The sequence below is a fragment of the Schistocerca gregaria genome, chromosome 3 (genome assembly GCF_023897955.1).
Source record: "Schistocerca gregaria isolate iqSchGreg1 chromosome 3, iqSchGreg1.2, whole genome shotgun sequence".
In the NCBI taxonomy this organism is placed as follows: domain Eukaryota; kingdom Metazoa; phylum Arthropoda; class Insecta; order Orthoptera; family Acrididae; genus Schistocerca; species Schistocerca gregaria.
In genome coordinates, this window is record NC_064922.1 from 345,252,180 (window position 1) to 345,268,522 (window position 16,343).

At 45.6% G+C, this 16,343-nt stretch overlaps 1 protein-coding gene across 4 annotated transcripts in view; it reads left to right on the top strand.

Annotated features, from left to right (window-relative positions):
- The window catches only part of LOC126355219 (uncharacterized), a 175,355-nt gene that overhangs the window by 41,596 nt on the left and 117,416 nt on the right, over positions 1-16,343 (top strand). For all 4 annotated transcript variants that reach the window (XM_050005476.1, XM_050005477.1, XM_050005478.1 and 1 more), the window contains exon 4: positions 11,200-11,327. In XM_050005476.1, the coding sequence (XP_049861433.1) occupies positions 11,200-11,327 (128 nt within the window). The remainder of the gene's footprint in view (positions 1-11,199; positions 11,328-16,343) is intronic.

Below are 16,343 nucleotides of genomic sequence, written 5' to 3' on the forward strand. Positions count from 1 at the left end.
GTCGTGATCAAAGTACAAGGCAAACAAAAACTTCGAAGTAAATAATAACCAAGACAGAAGTAAAAAGCAATATCCGCTGATAACCAGATTGCACCTAACGTATCATTTTCGTTTAGTAACGAATACGAACGTTTAGGAAAAAATTGAGCTGACGTCAAATAAGTTCGTCAGACGAACTACTGGCCAGCCCCCCACCGCCCCTCTCTGCCACTCAGGAGAGAGTCGAGGGTGACGCCGTACAGTACAGTGCACAGTGGAGTACAGCACACCGCCCCTAGCCTCGGTAATGGCCGTGTTTGGCGAGGAGGAGACAACTAGAGACGCTTCCTCACGTGTCCAGCCGAAGTCACTCACCAGATCGCGTACATGTACGAGATTGGGGGAGGGGCCGATAGGGTTTGTCTGCAACGTTCCAGACGCGAGTTCAGACATTATCTGTGAGATAAAAATCGGAGGATTAAGCAGGACAGTCGAGGAGCTATACAACGCTTCAGCGGCCGTCAAGCTGGGACCATATCCAGGAAGCGTTGTGAACGCGGTGGTTACCCTTGCAGGCGGGAGTGTCTGAAGCATACGCAGAATCAACAATGAAGGTGTAGTGCAAGTCTGGATGCGATGCGGTCTAGACTGCGTGCAGGGCCGGTTTAAAGGCCAAGCGACGAAAGATGACACTTGGCGCGTCAACTGCAAATTTTTGTACTTGCCGTAACACAATAGTACTACCAGCCGCCAGTGGCACCCACGGGCCCCAGCGCGTTTCAGAATTAGTACGGAAAACTAACATGGGTGAAAGTGTACGAGCATAAGGGTGCAAGGGGTGGGAGGCGGGGCACCAAATAATAAATCGCTTGTTTTCAAAAACTTTCTTGAACAAGCTCTGGGCCTGCCAGGGTGACCGAGTGGTTCTAGGCGCTTCAGCTGGAACCGCGCGCGTTCTAAGTTCTAGGGGACTGATGACCTCCGATGTTAAGTCCCATAGTGCTCAGAGCCATTTGCACCATATGAACAAGCTCTGTCCACATGTACACAAAACGTCTATGCGAAACTCCAGCATATCGCCTTGTAAGACTTTCGCCAACTGTCATTCTCATAACCGAGAAAATGCGGGGAAGTGTTGTCTGTTTCTTCCGAAATTTCTAGAGCTTTGAGGTCCCCTGGTGCCCTGAGTAGCCCGTCTGAAAATTTATCGTGACCCGCTGACACACACATGTTACTGAGGGCACGTGGATCTGCCAACCCCCGCGTAACATGTTCAATGAATCGAAGGAAAGTATGAGGTTCATTCAAATGAAACCTGGTCAGTGCGTCTACCTTTGCCTTACACATAAGGTGGCACCACGTAACTGTGGGTATGGTGGCGCCATCTATCGGTAGAGAGACTGACGCATGCGCACCGTTGGATGTTACATTTGGGAAGTACGCCGAATGTATTCGTTAGTACAGAGCAGCGAAATTTGGCGTTGATGTGCTATGGCAGTAGACGATCGATACGAGTGCGTTTTCTAACACTACCACATCGCCTGCAGCGTCTCTTCTGGACTCGCGATCAAATCGGTTGCACCCTAGACAACTGGAAAATCGTGATCTGGTCAGATGAATCCACATTTCAGTTGGTAAGAGCTGATGGTGGGGTTCAAACGTGGCTCAGAGCCCACCAAGCCATAGACGCAAGTTGTCTAAAAGGCGTTGTCGTGACTTCGTAATGGTGTGGGCTGTTTTTACATGGAATGTACTAGGTCCTCCAGTACAAATAAACCGCTCATTGACTGGAAACGGTTATGTTCGACTACTTAGAGACCATGGACTTCATGTTCCGAAACATGTCACTGCATCACAATTGTTCGTCATTGGTTTGAAGAACATTCTGGACAATTTTAGCGAAAAATTTGGCAACCCAGATCGACTAACATGGAACATAATCTAGAGGCCAGTTAGTGAACATCATCCAGTACTGAGAATACTTTCGCACTTACGGACAGCCTCAGAGGCAGCGTGGCTGAGTATTTCTGCTGGGGACGCCAACGACTTCTTGAGTACATACAACATCAAGCTGCTGCATTACGTGAGGAAAAAAGACGTCCAACACACCACTTTTGTCAGCTCAGTGTATAATAGGGAAATCTGGCGAGTAGTTCAAACTGCACTACATAAGCTGAGTCTAATTGTCACTATACAGGGTGGTCCATTGATAGTGATCGGGCCAAATATCTCACGAAATAAGCATCAAACGAAAAAACTACAAAGAACGAAACTCGTCTAACTTGAAGGGGGAAACCAGATGGCGCCATGGTTGAACCACTAGATGGCGATGCCATAGGTCAAACGAATATCAACTGCGTTTTTTTTTTTAATGGGAACCCCCATTTTTATTACATATTGGTATAGCACGTAAAGAAATATGAATGTTTCAGTTGGACCACTTTTTTCGCTTTGTGATAGATGGCGCTGTAATAGTCACAAACGTGTAATTACGTGCTATCACGTAACATTCCGCCAGTGCGGGCGGTATTTGCTTCGTGATACATTACTCGTGTTAAAATAGAGCGTTTACCAATTGCAGAAAAGGTCGATATCGTGTTGATGTATGGCTATTGTGATCAAAATACCCAATGGGCGTGTGCTATGTATGCAGTTCGGTACCCTAGACGACATCATCCAAGTGCCCGTACCGTTCGCCGGATAAATACGTTATTTAAGGAAACAGGAAGTTTTCAGCCACAATGGAAACGTCAACCACGACATGCAACAAATGATGATGCCCAAGTAGGTGTTTTAGCTGCGACAGCAGCTAATCCGCACATCAGTAGCAGACGAATTGAGCGAGAATGGGGAATCTCAAAAGCTTCAGTGTTGAGAATGCTACATGAACATCGATTGCACCCGTACCATATTTCTATGCACCTGGAATTGCATGGCGACGACTTTGAACGTCGTGTACAGTTCTGCCACTGGGCACAAGAGAAATTATGGGACGATGGCAGATTTTTTGCATGCGTTCGATTTAGCGACGAAGCGTCATTCACCAACAGCGGTAACGTAAACCGGCATAATATGCACTATTGGGCAACGGAAAATCCACGATGGCTGCGACAAGTCGAACACCAGCGACCTTGGCGAGTTAATTTATGATGCGGCATTATGGGAGGAAGGATAATTGGCACCCATTTAATCGATGGCAATCTAGATGGTGCAATGTATGCTGATTTCATACCTAATGTTCTACCGATGTTACCACAAGATGTTTGACTGCATGACAGAATGGCGATGTACTTGCAACATGATGGATGTCCGGCACATAGCCCGCGTGCGGTTGAAGCGGTATTGAACAACATATTTCATGACAGGTGGATTGGTCGTCGAAGCACCATACCATGGCCCGCACGTTCACTGGATCTGACGTCCCCGGATTTCTTTCTCTGGGGAAAGTTGAAGGTTATTGGCTATCGTGATCCACCGACAGCGCCTGACAACAAGCGTCATCGCATTGCCAATGCATGTGCTAACATTGCGGAAGGCGAAATACTCGCTGTTGAGAAAAATGTCGTTACACATATTGCCAAATGGATTGACGTTGACGGACATCATTTTGAAAATTTATTGCATTAATATGGTATCTACAGGAAATCACGCTGTAACAGCATGCGTTCTCAGAAATGATAAGTTCACAAAGGTATATGTATCACATTTGAACAACCGAAATAAAATGTTCAAACGTACCTACGTTCTGTATTTTAATTTAAAAAACCTACCTGTTACCAACTGTTCGTCTAAAATTGTGAGCCATATGTTTGTGACTATTACAGCACCATCTATCACAAAGCGAAAAAAGTGGTCCAACTGAAACATTCATATTTCTTTACGTACTACACGAATATGTCATAAAAATGGGGATTCCTATTTTTAAAAAACGCAGTTGATATCCGTTTGATCTATGGCAGAGGCATCTAGCGGGCCACTCATAGGGCCATCTGGTTTCCCCCTTCAAGCTAGACAAGTTTTGTTCTTTGTAGTTTTTTCGTTTGATGCTTATTTCGTGAGATATTTGACCCGGTCACGATCAATGGACCACCCTGTATACTGAATGAGATTATCAACAGGAAAACAAAAGTGATGGCGTTTCTTGTTTTGGAACCCGTGAGAGTCACAGTTGTCACAGATGGACAAACAGTTAAAAAATTAGGGATTAAATATTTTTGTGCGATTTTAGATTTCCCAGTTGAGATGATGTACAGCTAAAATTGGCCATTTCTGTGGAACCATACAACGTGCATTAAAACAGAATATATAGAAAGGGACATTTACAGGGTAATACCGTTGTCTTTGCTCCTGGATGTTAGTGAATGTTGGACCCTAACATCTGATCAGTTAGGGCGAATTGAATCATCAGATACGATGTTCTTCCGCGTTGTAGCGAGACTTTTATTATTAGACCGTGGAAGAAGCGCCGATATCGGAGAAAAACTAAATTTTGAACCCATTGCAAATATAGTTTTAAAAAATCGACTGAATTGGGAAGGCCACGCCCAAGTTATGTCTAATGATAGAATAACTAAAGCTGCAACACAGTACATACCAAAAGGAAAGATGCTGAACGGGCCAAAAGGACTGCCATTGAAGTCGATGGTGATGATGGGGATCATTAAAGTGGGGATACAGCTGAATGTGGCATACCTGAAGAATCTTGAGCACTTTGTTCCTCTCTAAGTTGAGGTCGTTGCCAGGAGAGGCGAGAGGCGAATAATTCTTTGTCCGGAGTGCTTCCATTTGACTATCAAGGTGAGGGTTTTCTGTCCATCTCTTACATCAAATCTGGAATACTAAGAGATGTTCATTAAAGTTGATTTTTCAACTTGCACACAATACTAACGATGAAATAATATTAATGTCTTGCCCTGACACAGGAGAGAGGAAAGTCAGGTTCAAATGGTTCAAATGGCTCTGAGCACTATGGAACTTAACTTTATGAGGTCATCAGTCACCTAGAACTTAGAACTACTTAAACCTAACGAACCTAAGGACATCACACACATCCATGCCCGAGGCAGGATACGAACCTGCGACCGTAGCGATCGCGCGGTTCCAGGCTGTAGCGCTCGGCCACCGCGGCCGGCAGAAAGCCAGGGGGGAGGGGGGGGTTAAGTCAGTCTGTAATTTAGGGGAGCGGTGAGGAACAAATGCGGAAAGATAGATTCTCAGTGAAGGTTGCTTGATGACTTGGATCAGCACCAAAATCACAGGGCACCTACGAAAGGCGCGGATTCTAGGAGGCTACAGGATGCTTGCACCACAAACTCATGGAATTCAGGAGTCTGATTAACACCATTTATTTGCGATCAGACTGACTACTACACTGAATGCTGATTCTAAACATTAGGAAAAGAAAACAAACTAGAAAATTCGCTGAAAAACAGAATGTCTGAAATATCGGGATAAGTGTTACACAGAAGTAGTGAACGCTAGTAGCTCGTTAAGTACAAACTTGAAAACAGCACTCCAAGTGAGAAAAATATATATTTCGGAGCCTACTGAGGATAGCCACGAGCGATATGGGAATCGGCGCCCCTGGGATCTGACTGAGAACTCACTCTGAATGCAAAAACTCGGATTTTAAAGAATCGTTACGAACCACTATTTCTCCCTTCCTATGATCGATCCACCGATCCCCCAGAACTTAACAAGCTTCTGCCAATCTAGCGACTCGCCCTGCACCTCCAGGAAGCCTTTGCTCAAACACATTTAGATTCCTCCCCTACTCCTAATGGGTAGGTAGGGATGCTTCTAGATTTTGCATTAACAGATTCCAAGTTTGCTACTGACAGCCGAACGTCACTGCCACTCCTTTTACGGACAGCAACAACAGCGTTTTACGTCAGTTAGCCCCGCTCTCCGTCCTTGGGGACTGCTTTAGTAGCTCTTTAACCTGTACAAACTCACTGACGTTGCGTTGTCGATAGCAAGTATCAAGCTTGCTGCCTCTACTAAGACGCGCCTTTGGTGGCCATCCTCTAGATAGACGTCTTAAAACAGCGTCTAGTCGGTGGGTGGAGTTACCAGTTACACTACTGGCCATTAAAATTGCTACACCACGAAGATGACGTGCTACAGACGACAGGAAGTAACTGGCCATTAAAATTGCTACACCACGAAGATGACATGCTACAGACGACAGGAAGTAGATGCTGCGATATCCAAATGATTAGATTTTCGGAGCATTCACACAAGGTAGGAACCGGTTGCGACGCCTACAACGTGCTGACATAAGGAAAGTTTCCAACAGGTTTCTCATACACAAACAGCAGTTGACCGGCGTTGCCTGATGAAACGTTGTTGTGATGCCTCGTGTAAGGAGGAGAAATGCGTACCATCACGTTTTCTACTCTGATAGAGGTCGGGTTATAGCCTATCGCGATTAAGGTTTATCTTATCACGACATTGCTGCTCGCGTTGGTCGAGATCCAATGACTTTTAGCAGAATATGGAATCGGTGGGTTCAGAAGGGTAATGCGGAACGCCGTGCTGGATCCCAAAGGCCCCGTATCACTAACTGTCGATATGACAGGCATCTTATCCGCATGGTTGTAACGGATCGTGCAGCTACGTCTCGATCCCTGAGTCAACAGATGGGGGCGTTTGCAAGACAACAACCATTTGCACGAACAGTTCGACGACGCTTGTAGCAGCATGGACTATCAGCTCGGAGACCATGGCTGTGGTTACCCTTGAGGATGCATCACTCGACGACGAACCTGGGTGCACGAATGGCAAAACGTCATATTCTCGGATGAATCCAGGTTGTGTTTACAGCATCATGATGGTCGCATCCGTGTTTGGCGACTGCTTGGTGAACGCACATTGGAAGCGTGTATTTGTCATCGCCATCACTCGGCGTGATGGTATGGGGTGCCATTGGTTACACGTATCAGTCACCTCTTGTTCGCAATGACGGCACTTTGAACAGTGCACGCTACATTTCAGATGTGTTACGACCCGTGGCTCTACCCTTCATTCGATCCCTACGAAACCCTACATTTCAGCAGGATAAAGCACGAACGCATGTTGCAAGTCCTGTATGGGCCTTTCTGGATACAGAAAATGTTCGATTGCTGACCTGCCCAGCACATTCTCCAGATCTCTCACCAACTGAAAACGTCTGGTCAATGGTGGCCGAGCAACTGGCTCGTCACAATACACCAGTCACTACTCTTGATGAACTGTGGTATCGTGGCCGGCTGGTATGGCCGTGCGGTTCTAGGCGTTTCAGTCGGGAACCGCGTGATCGCTACGGTCGCAGGTTGGAATCCCGCCTCGGGCGTGGATATGTGTGATGTCCTTAGGTTACTTAGGTTAAGTAGTTCTAAGTTTTAGGGGCTGATGACCTCAGATGTTAAGTCTCATAGTGTTCAGAGCTATTTGAACCATTTTTTGTGGTATCGTGTTGAAGCTGCATCGGCAACTGTACCTGTACACGCCATCCTAGCTCTGTTTGACTCAATGCCCAGGCGTATCAAGGCCGTTATTACGGCCAGAGGTGGTTGTTCTGGGTACTGTTTTCTCAGGATCTATGCACCCAAATTGCGTGAAAATGTAATCACATGTCAGTCCTAGTATAATATATTTGTCCAATGAGTACCCGTTTATCATCTCCATTTCGTGGTGTAGCAACTGTAATGGCCGGTGGTGTATTTATCTACGGTAACCTAAACATTTCCACATTTGTCTGCTCAATGGATTGTGTCTATCATTTACTATCTTGGAGTATCCTTGATGGCTCCCAACATCCTTAAGCGTAACAACGTACAGGTAATTATTTCGTCAGTACATGATAATAATAAATTATAATAAATATTTCAGCTCAACAAACTCAGTGATTTATACACATTCCGATGAAAACGGATTTACTAGACACTAATAGAAAAACATGGCAGTGATACGAAGAGAAGTGAACCTACAGATGAGGTTAACTGGTCATTGGAAGGGAGGGGTTAGAGAAGCCATGTTTGTGCCGCTATATGAACATACACTGACGGAAACAGGAAGTGTTAGCAGAGAGCCCCATTGCCATATGTATATCCAAGTTTGTGGACATTTGCAGCCGGCCGAGGTGGCCGAGCGGTTTCAGGCGCTTCAGTCTGGAGCCGCCCAACCGTTACTGTCGCAGGTTCGAATCCTGCCTCGGGTATGATTGTGTATGCTGTCCTTAGATTAGTTAGGTTTAAGTAGCTCTATGTTCTAGGGGACTGATGATCTCAGATGTTAAGTCAAAAGTGCTCAGAGCCATTTTTGGAGATATTCATCAGGCGACGGGTATTAAACGATTAAGGTTTCATTTTATTCGGAAGTCATGTCTATCATCACAAACGCTCTCATTATTTCGTCTTAAAAATTTTCTTGCGATGCTTGATACATGGTGTGTTAGTTCATGACGGATGCTGTCTGGAGGCTGCTATACCTCCTCCTAATCACATCCCACACATGCTCTGCGTCTGACAGGTCATGGACAGCGCTGGCCACTCATTGATCCATACAATCCTCACCGTGTTTATGGTGTGTGAGGCCCTTTGTTAATCTTCTGCAATATGCCTACTGGTACCATGCGCATGAATGGTACGACAAAAGTGTTCAACAGTCTTGCCTTATTCTGCGAGCGTTCAACATACCTCCAACAATTAGGAAATCATTCATACTGTTGTATCCAACAGCTCCTCTAACTACAGTTCCATTAGTTGTAGAGGTATGCATCGCGGACATTACTGCTTCCTACAGTCTTTGACCAGGACGAAGTAACCACAGACAGAAGCATATCAACCAATGCACACTGCAGAATGCCTCTCCGTGTTGCAGTTGACTCTGGTTCTTCCACACGCATGTCAGTGGTAAACAACACGCACCAACTCCACTGTTCAACCGAGCTTTTATTGACCTCTTCCGATAGTCAATGTTCTCCCTGCCACACTACTGCCTAATTTCATCTCGTCACCACACGCTCTGCAACCATTGTTCTACGGCTAACTGCGCGCCCTGTCGGAACGGTTTTTTAATCGAGTCCCTCATCCCAAAGACCCGACCTTAGCCAGAGACAGAAAGACGGTGATAACCAGCTTGTACACACCCTCTACAAATCACATGGTACTGAAACAGAGGGAGACAGACTAAAGGCCGTAATATTAAATGTATTTTTTCAAAGCTGTTTCACAGAGGAAGACTGCACTGTAGTTCTTTCTCAAGATTGTCGCACAGATGACAAAATGGTAAATATCGAAATAGATGACAGAGGGATAGAAAAACAATTAAAATCGCTCAAAAGAGGAAAGGCCGCTGGACCTGATGGGATACCAGTTCGATTTTACACAGAGTGCGCGAAGGAACTGGCCCCCCTTCTTGCTGCGGTGTACTGTAGGTCTCTAGAAGAGCGTAGCCTTCCAAAGGATTGGAAAAGGGCACAGGCCATCCCCGTTTTCAAGAAGGGACGTCGAACATATGTGCAGAACTATAGACCTATATCTCTAACGTCGATCAATTGTAGAATTTTGGAACACGTATTATGTTCGAGTATAATGACTTTTCTGGAGAATAGAATTCTACTCTGTAGGATTCAGCATGGGTTTCGAAAAAGACGATAGTGTGAAACCCAGCTTGCGCTATTCGTCCACGAGAAACGGAGCGCCATAGACACGGGTTCCCAGGTAGATGCCATGATTCTTGACTTCCGCAAGGCGTTCGATACAGTTCCCCACAGTCGTTTAATGAACAAGGTAAGAGCATATGGACTATCAGACCAATTGTGTGATTGGATTAAAGAATTCCTTGATAACAGAACTCAACATGTCATTCTCAATGGATAGAAGTCTTCCGACGTAAGAGTGGTTTCAGGTGTGCCGCAGGGAAGTGTCATAGGACCGTTGTTATTCACAATATACATAAATGACCATGTGGATAACATCGGAAGTTCACTGAGGCTTTTAGCGGATGATGCTGTGGTATATCGAGAGGTTGTAAGAATGGAAAATTGTACTGAAATGCAGGAGGATCTGAAACGAATTGACGCATGGTGCAGGGAATACCAATTGAATCTCAATGTAGACAAGTGTAATGTGCTGGAATACATAGAAAGAAAGATCCTGTATCATTTAGCTACAATAGAGCTGGTCAACACCTGGAAACAGTTAATTTCATAAATTATCTGGGAGTAGGCATTAGGAGTGATTTAACATGGAATGATCATATAAAGTTGATCAGATGCCAGACTGAGATTCACTGGAAGAATCCTAAGGAAATGCGATCCGAAAACAAAGGAAGTAGGTTACAGTACACTTGTTCGCCCACTGCTTGAATATTGCTCACCAGTGTGGGAACCGTACACCATAGGGTTGATAGAAGAGATAGAGAAGATCCAACGGAGAGCAGCGCGCTTCGTTACAAGATTACTTAGCGATCGGGAAAGCGTTACGGAGGTGATAGATAAACTCCAGTGGAACACTCTGCAGGAGAGACGCTCAGTAGCTCGGTACAGGCTTTTGTTGAAGTTTCGAAAACATACCTTCGCCGAGGAGTCAAGCAGTATATTGCTCCCTCCTACGTATATCTCGCGAAGAGATCATGAGCATAAAATCAGAGAGGTTAGAGCCCACACAGAGACATGCCGACAATCTTTCTTTCCAGGAACAATACGGGACTGGAATAGAAGGGAGAACCGATAGAGGTAAACAAGGTATCCTCCGCCACACACCGTCAGGTGGCTTGTGGAATATGGATGTAGATATAGTGTTTTTATGTGGTCTGAGTTGTAATGATGTGCCCTGAATAGTTCCAGTAGCGTTAGAGAATCACAACTGCAAGTGCATTCACACCATTCTTAATCTGTAGGAATGTCTTTTTTGTCTACAGAAAATACAGAGTCATGGGGATGAAATTTCGATCGAGATATGACACAGGGGTAAAAATACCGGAGTATGAGTTTGGTAGTGTTCGATCAAGGTGTCCATGCTGCAACTCTCCATATTTCCAGCAGCGCATATTGATCTACTTTCAAAGAGTAAGTTAGCAGCAGCGCGGTTCCGGACTGAAACGCCTAGAACCGCTCGGTCACTCCGGGCGGCGTTATATTTGCATCACACACTCTGTGAGCTGGTGAAGCCAGAAAGTGAAAGCTGTGCTTCTACAGAAATCTGATCACTACTAAGTCGTCGTCTTTCTGTCCAGAACTCCAGGCCAAGGTGGCGCTCTACCTGGAACACCTCTCCAGCTACTGGCGAGACTCGGCGCAGCTGCTCTCTCTCAGTGTGGACGACGTCTCACAGCTGTTGGTGCCCCTCGCCTTCGAACACGTGGTGAGTGCCGTTTTTCTCTCCTCTTTCCAGGCGTGTCATGTGTACGAGGCGTGAGCGAATGACACGAATAGCCGCTCGTGACTGTCAGATCTCGCCGTCTGTTTTCTGATTTAGCTGGCCCACGCTGTCGCTGTCATTGCCTCCCAGACTCCCCGCAGGGGTCCTGACCCAGCTCATCTCAACGTGTCATCTTTGTGGTGTTACTAGACCAAGGGCGCAACGTCAAAATGGATTAGGATTGGGAACATAGTTGAAAATATTTCGTTTTTTCCTTTTTTTGTGCTTTCGCAAGATTTCTTTAATACCTTTGGGAAACTTCGCATCACATCCTGCTTTAGAAATCTAAACCTCTTGGTTACATACTCGTATTTTGTGGGGGGAAGGTATAGATTCTCACAATTAATAAAATGTTCCGGGCATTAATGCCGTGGTCGAATTGATTCCACCTTCAAACTCAGAGCTCCTTGACGCAGTATTAAAATAGCGCACCAATGCATTGCTCAATAATGGTTATTCGTTCGCTGAGGTTAAAAAAGCATTAATACAACAGTGCAGAAATCATAGCGATGCTCAAACGCCGGTGAAATCTAAACTTTTCCTGCCAACTACATTAGAGTCCTTCATGACCGGGTAAGCGAGCACAAAATACGGGATGGGGCGAGCACACCCTAACTGGATAGGCTGCCCGCATTAGTTTAGTGACCGAGCATAGAAGCCGTGACTGAATACGTAGCACGTAACTTCAAACACATTACACGTGTCATTATCCGTGAGAGATTGCAACCAGTACGGGCTTCTCATTTGTGGTGTCTCTCTCTCTGTAATCATGCATCGCGAGGAAGCCAGTGTGGTGAGACGTAAGAATGAAACCAATGTTTACACATTGAAGAAACGGGAAGATTTAAAAAGCCAAGTATGGAGTACATTTCTGTTGGTTGTAGACGAAAATAGTGCGTCTACTGGGTACGTATCGTGCATAAACTGCTCCACATTGTTGTGTTTCCAGTCGGGAACCACTCATTTGAAGAAACACAGTTGCAAGAAACCTCATAATCATACAGCTCCTTCAAGAATTTCGGCAGTAATAAAAAATAGTATTACAGCAAAGTGTGTTGCAATGTGTGCTAAAGATATGAGACCTTTTAACGCTGTTTCCGGTGAAGGTTTCAGAGAACTAGGCCAAGAATTAATACATCTAGGTGCATATTATGGAGAAGTTAACGTGGCAGATGTCATGCCACATCCCTCTACTGTAAGCAGACATGTCAAAGAACAAGCTGATGCAATAGGAAGCAGCATAATGCCTTCTGTTATTGCGGAAGCTGCTGCGACAGTTGATATGTGGACTGATTCGCATAACCAGGTGCACTATTTGACGCTTACAACACATTACATTAACACAGACTGGTCTCTTGTGAATAATATTTTACTTACAACAAAATTCCCGGACGTTAAGAAGATGGTAGTAAGTATTATGAAAGAGTTTTGCTATTTGGGAAGCAAAATAACTGATGATTGTCGAAGTAGAGAGGATATAAAATGTAGACTGGCAATGGCAAGGAAATCGTTTCTGATGAAGAGAAATTTGTTAACATCGAGTATAGATTTAAGTGTCAGGAAATCGTTTCCGAAAGTATTTGAATGGAGTGTAGCCACATATGGAAGTGAAACATGGACGATAAATAGTTTAGACAAGAAAAGAATAGAAGCTTTCGAAATGTGATGCTACAGAAGAATGCTGTAAATTAGATGGATAGATCACGTAACTAATGAGGAGGTATTGAATAGAATTGGAGAGAAGAGGAGTTTGTGGCACAACTTGACTAGAAGAATGGATCGGTTGGTAGGATATGTTCTGAGGCATCAAGGGATCACCAATTTAGTACTGGAGGGCAGCTTGGAGGGTAAAAATCGTAGAGGGAGACCAAGAGATGAATAGACTAAGCAGATTCAGAAGGATGTAGGCTGCAGTATGTACTGGCACAGGATAGAGTAGCATGGAGAGCTGCATTAAACCAGTCTCAGGACTGAAGACTACAACAACAACAACGTCCAAAAGTAAGGCAACAAATGGAAATTTTGCAATGTTGCATCTATTTTGCCACAAAACAGTACAAACAGGTGATAGTAAAGCAGAAACAATGTAAAGAATACTGAATGGAACAACTGATACATGCATAACGGTAGACAAAAATGTCCTTCATTTCTTCTAACTGAACGAATTTGCACACACATTCTGACAACTGTGCTCAGTATGGGTTGTGATCTCGTCTGTCAGCAATACGAGTCTGACAGCGACGGAGCACTCTGTGAATGATGTCACCAATCTCATGTTGAGGCAGTAACGCCCATCCTTCCGGCAGATCTGCTCGCAAATCTTGAAGAGTGGCTGGAGGGTGCTGAAGTGGTGCAACTCGTCTCCCTAGTGCATTCCAGACATGCCCTACGGGATTTAAATCGGGAGAGCGATCAGGCCACGCCATGCGTGCAATATCTCCCATTTCCTAGAAAACATCAACCACTTGTGCTGTATGAGAGCGAACATAAACGTCCGTCATTACGAAGTCTGGGCCCACATAATCTCGTAACAACCGCGCGTGAGATCACAAGACCTCTTCACGGTACCTGTCAGTAGTTAACATTTGCTGATTCACCCGTACAATTTCATGAAGAGGTGTTATAGTGGTCGAGCGGTTCCCGCTCGCGCCATTAGGGCTCCTCATCGATATCACTATTTTTCCACTGTTTTGGTCCCTAAAGCCTGTTCCACGCTCCCTCCAAATGTGAATTCATCGAGAATCTCTTACCAGACCAAATCGGGACGCATCTGTGAAAAGAACATTGACCCACTGCTCGACCGTTCAGGTGGCATGTTGACGGCTCTATCCTAGACGTACTCATCTGTGAAGAAGCATCAGAGATGCACATACAGCAGGTCTGACAGTTAAGGCCACTCTGCCAAAGCCTCAAGTACACCGTTTGCCTCGATACAACACATCCAGTGGAAGTCGCGAGTACAGGTGCCAGTTGCCGCGCCGTCTGAGGCGGTAACGTAGTGCACTTACAACAAAATAACAGTCCTCTCTTTCAGATGCCACACATAATCGGCCCTGCCTTGGTCTTCAGGGTACGGTTTCGGTCTCTATAAACTGTAGCCACATATGAGAAGCAACAGAACAATTCACATTAAGCCATTGGGCCACACCAATTTGCGACTGTAGTGCTACCATTCTTCCTATGGTCCTCCACCGCAGAAAGTCTGGGAGGCGTCTTCTCTGTGACCTCTCGTTGTGACTGTGTACACAGCGACTGTGGATGTGGAACTAGCTGGCAAACCCTGCCACCTTTTATAGATGCCCTGACGTCATCGAGCCGGCCGGGGTGGCCCAGCGGTTCTAGGCGCTACAGCGTGGAACCGCGCGACCGCTGTGGTCTCAGGTTCGAATCCTGCCCCGGGCATGGATGTATTTGATGTCCTCAGGTTAGTTAGATTGAAGTAGTTCTAAGTTCTAGGGGACTGATGACCTCAGAAGTTAAGTCCCATAGTGCTCAGAGCCATTTGAACCATTTGACGTCATCGATGGCATGGTTGTTCAATGACAGGAATGCCATATTTCGTACAGAAAACTGTCTTTTGACAGTGCTTATGATTATATGAATAATAGGGCGGGAAGAAGCGGTTTGTTGCTTTAATTTCGAACACCAGTGTATTTGAAGGTAATCGAATCGTTCGAAGGGAGACGCCCTACAAACAGGTCGCGTCCCGCAGAAATGGTGGAACCTTGTGACTGCTGTCCGCGAAGCGCCTCTAATTAGCCGCCAGACGTAAGTAATAACCAATGGTGACAGGGATCACCTTCGATAAGGAGCCGTATCAGCGACTTAGTTTGTAAGTCCTCAAACGATGAACCATCTCAGACTAAGTCCTTCCGATTAACACTGAGACAGAATAAGATTTTCACTCTGCAGCGGAGTGTGCGCTGATATGAAGCTTCCTGACAGATTAAAGCTGTGTGCCGGACCGAGACTCGAACTCGGGACCTTTGCTTTTCGCGGGCAAGTGCTCTACCAACTGAGCTACAGAAGCACGACTCACGCCCCCTCCGTACAGCTTTACATCTGCCAGTATCTCGTCTCCTACCTTCCAAACTTTATAGAAGCTCTGCGAGGGCCTGAGTCGTGCTTGGGTAGGTCAGTTGGTAGAGCACTTGCGAAAGGAAAAGGTCCCGAGTTCGAGTCTCGGTCCAGCACACAGTTTTAATCTGCCAGGAAGTTTCTTATCAGCGCACACTCCGCTGCAGAGTGAAAATCTCATTCTGGAAACATCCCCCAGGCTGTGGCTAAGCCATATCCTTTCTTTCAGGAGTGCTAGTTCTGCATGGTTCGCAGGAGAGCTTCTGTTAAGTTTGGAAGGTAGGAGACGAGGTACTGACAGAAGTAAAGCTGTGAGACCCGGCGTGAGTCGTGCTTGGGTAGCTGAGTTTGTAGAGCACTTGCCCGCGAAAGGCAAAGGTCCCGAGTTCGAGTCTCGGTCCGGCACACAGTTTTAATCTGCCAGGAAGTTTCAACACTGAGACAATTCGCAAATCAATGTCCTTTTATTCCGAAGAAGCCACAATTAGTTATGTTAGTTCTCTACGAATCTGATTATGAGAACCGTAGGGTCAGGTATAAGTTATCTCGCGGGCCGGTGTCGACGCTGCAGCTGGTATTCATACTAATCACGTAAGCTGACATATTGTCCCGTAAAATTACTTCTGGCCAACATAAAGGATCATGCAGTTTACATCTTCTAATTACCCTTTACACTGATCAGGCAGAACATTATGGCCACTATCAATATAAACCCGTACCGGCGGTAGCAGAGTCACCTGGCGAGAAATGAGTGCTAGTCAGACACACGCACGATGCATGTAGTATCAGAGAGCGTACTGTCCATTTGTAGAATGGGGAAGGCGCGCGGTGTATCCGAGTTTGACCGAGGGCAGATTGTGATGGAGCATTTGTTCGGCACGA